A 1,155-nucleotide genomic window follows, 5' to 3' on the forward strand; every position below is an offset into this window, starting at 1 on the left:
GCGCTTGGTCTTGATAAAGCTCTCCTAGGCAGTGCCCCTCCTGGGCTTTGCTGCCTGGTGTGGCCCGTAGTCTCTACTCTAAGCACGTGTGCTGAGGGCCAACTCAAGTCAGTGTCTACCTGTGGATCATCCAGGAACTGAGCATCTGTCACCCGACCTCAGCTCAGCGACTCTGAGCTTAGGCCAGAGCTTGAGCCATGCACCTGTATGTCCTTAGCGTCTCATCAGCAGATGGGCGGGGCCACCACGAACGGGACTGTTCAGAGTTGTTCTGACATGGCTCTTGTTGTTTCAGTGGATGAAAGATATGTGGCGCTCGGATCCCTGCTACGCAGACTACGGAGTGGATGGGTCCACCTGCTCTTTTTTTATTTACCTCAGTGAGGTGAGTAGCTTCTTGTGGCTTCAGAGGGGTGGAGGTGTGTGGTTTGTCTCTTTTGCAGCTGGGCCTGGAATTCAAAAAGCTTGAAAACATGGATTGTTTTTTACAGAGTAGACCTATGATTTCCTTCTTTATCACTCGCCTCTGCCCCCAGGTAGGGTGATTTTTTTTTTCCTTTGAGGGAAAAACAGGCTTAGCTAACTAATTTTCCCTCGATTTAAAGTACACGTAACATCTTAAACTGTTAAGTGTATAGTTCAGTGGCATTAAGTAATTCACATTACCACACAACCATCACCACCATCCACTCATCTCCAGAACCCTTCATCTTGCAAACATGAAACTGTACCCATTAAACAGTAAGTCCCCCTTCTCCCCTTCTTCCAGCCCCTGGCATCCACCATTCTACTTTCAGTTTCTATGATTTTGACAACTCCAAATACTCATATAAGTGAGATTACACAGTGTTTGTCTTTCTGTGATCAGCGTATTTCGCTTAGTATAATGTATTCAGGGTTCATCCATGTTGTAGCATGTGCCAGAATTTTCTTCCTTTTTAAGGCGAATGTATTGTATTGTAGGTCACATTTTGCTTATCCACTCATCTGCCGATAGACACTAGTTGCTGCCACCTTTTAGCTATGGTGAATAATGCTGTCCTGAGCATGGGTGTCCATATAACTCTTTGAAACCCTGCTTTCAGTTCTTTTGGATATATATCCAGAAGTGGAATGACTGAATCATGTGGTAATTCTATTTATTTTTTGAGGAAC

General features: G+C 44.9%; 1 protein-coding gene across 1 annotated transcript in view; it reads left to right on the top strand.

Moving 5' to 3' along the window:
- Positions 1-1,155, top strand: part of MGAT5 (alpha-1,6-mannosylglycoprotein 6-beta-N-acetylglucosaminyltransferase) — a gene marked incomplete at its 5' end in the record, with an annotated part of 155,300 nt that overhangs the window by 1,051 nt on the left and 153,094 nt on the right. Inside the window, one exon of the mRNA XM_019629448.1 lies at positions 296-385. Within this exon, the coding sequence (XP_019484993.1) occupies positions 296-385 (90 nt within the window). The remainder of the gene's footprint in view (positions 1-295; positions 386-1,155) is intronic.

Source organism: Hipposideros armiger, unplaced genomic scaffold (assembly GCF_001890085.2).
Source record: "Hipposideros armiger isolate ML-2016 unplaced genomic scaffold, ASM189008v1 scaffold_856, whole genome shotgun sequence".
Lineage (NCBI taxonomy): Eukaryota > Metazoa > Chordata > Mammalia > Chiroptera > Hipposideridae > Hipposideros > Hipposideros armiger.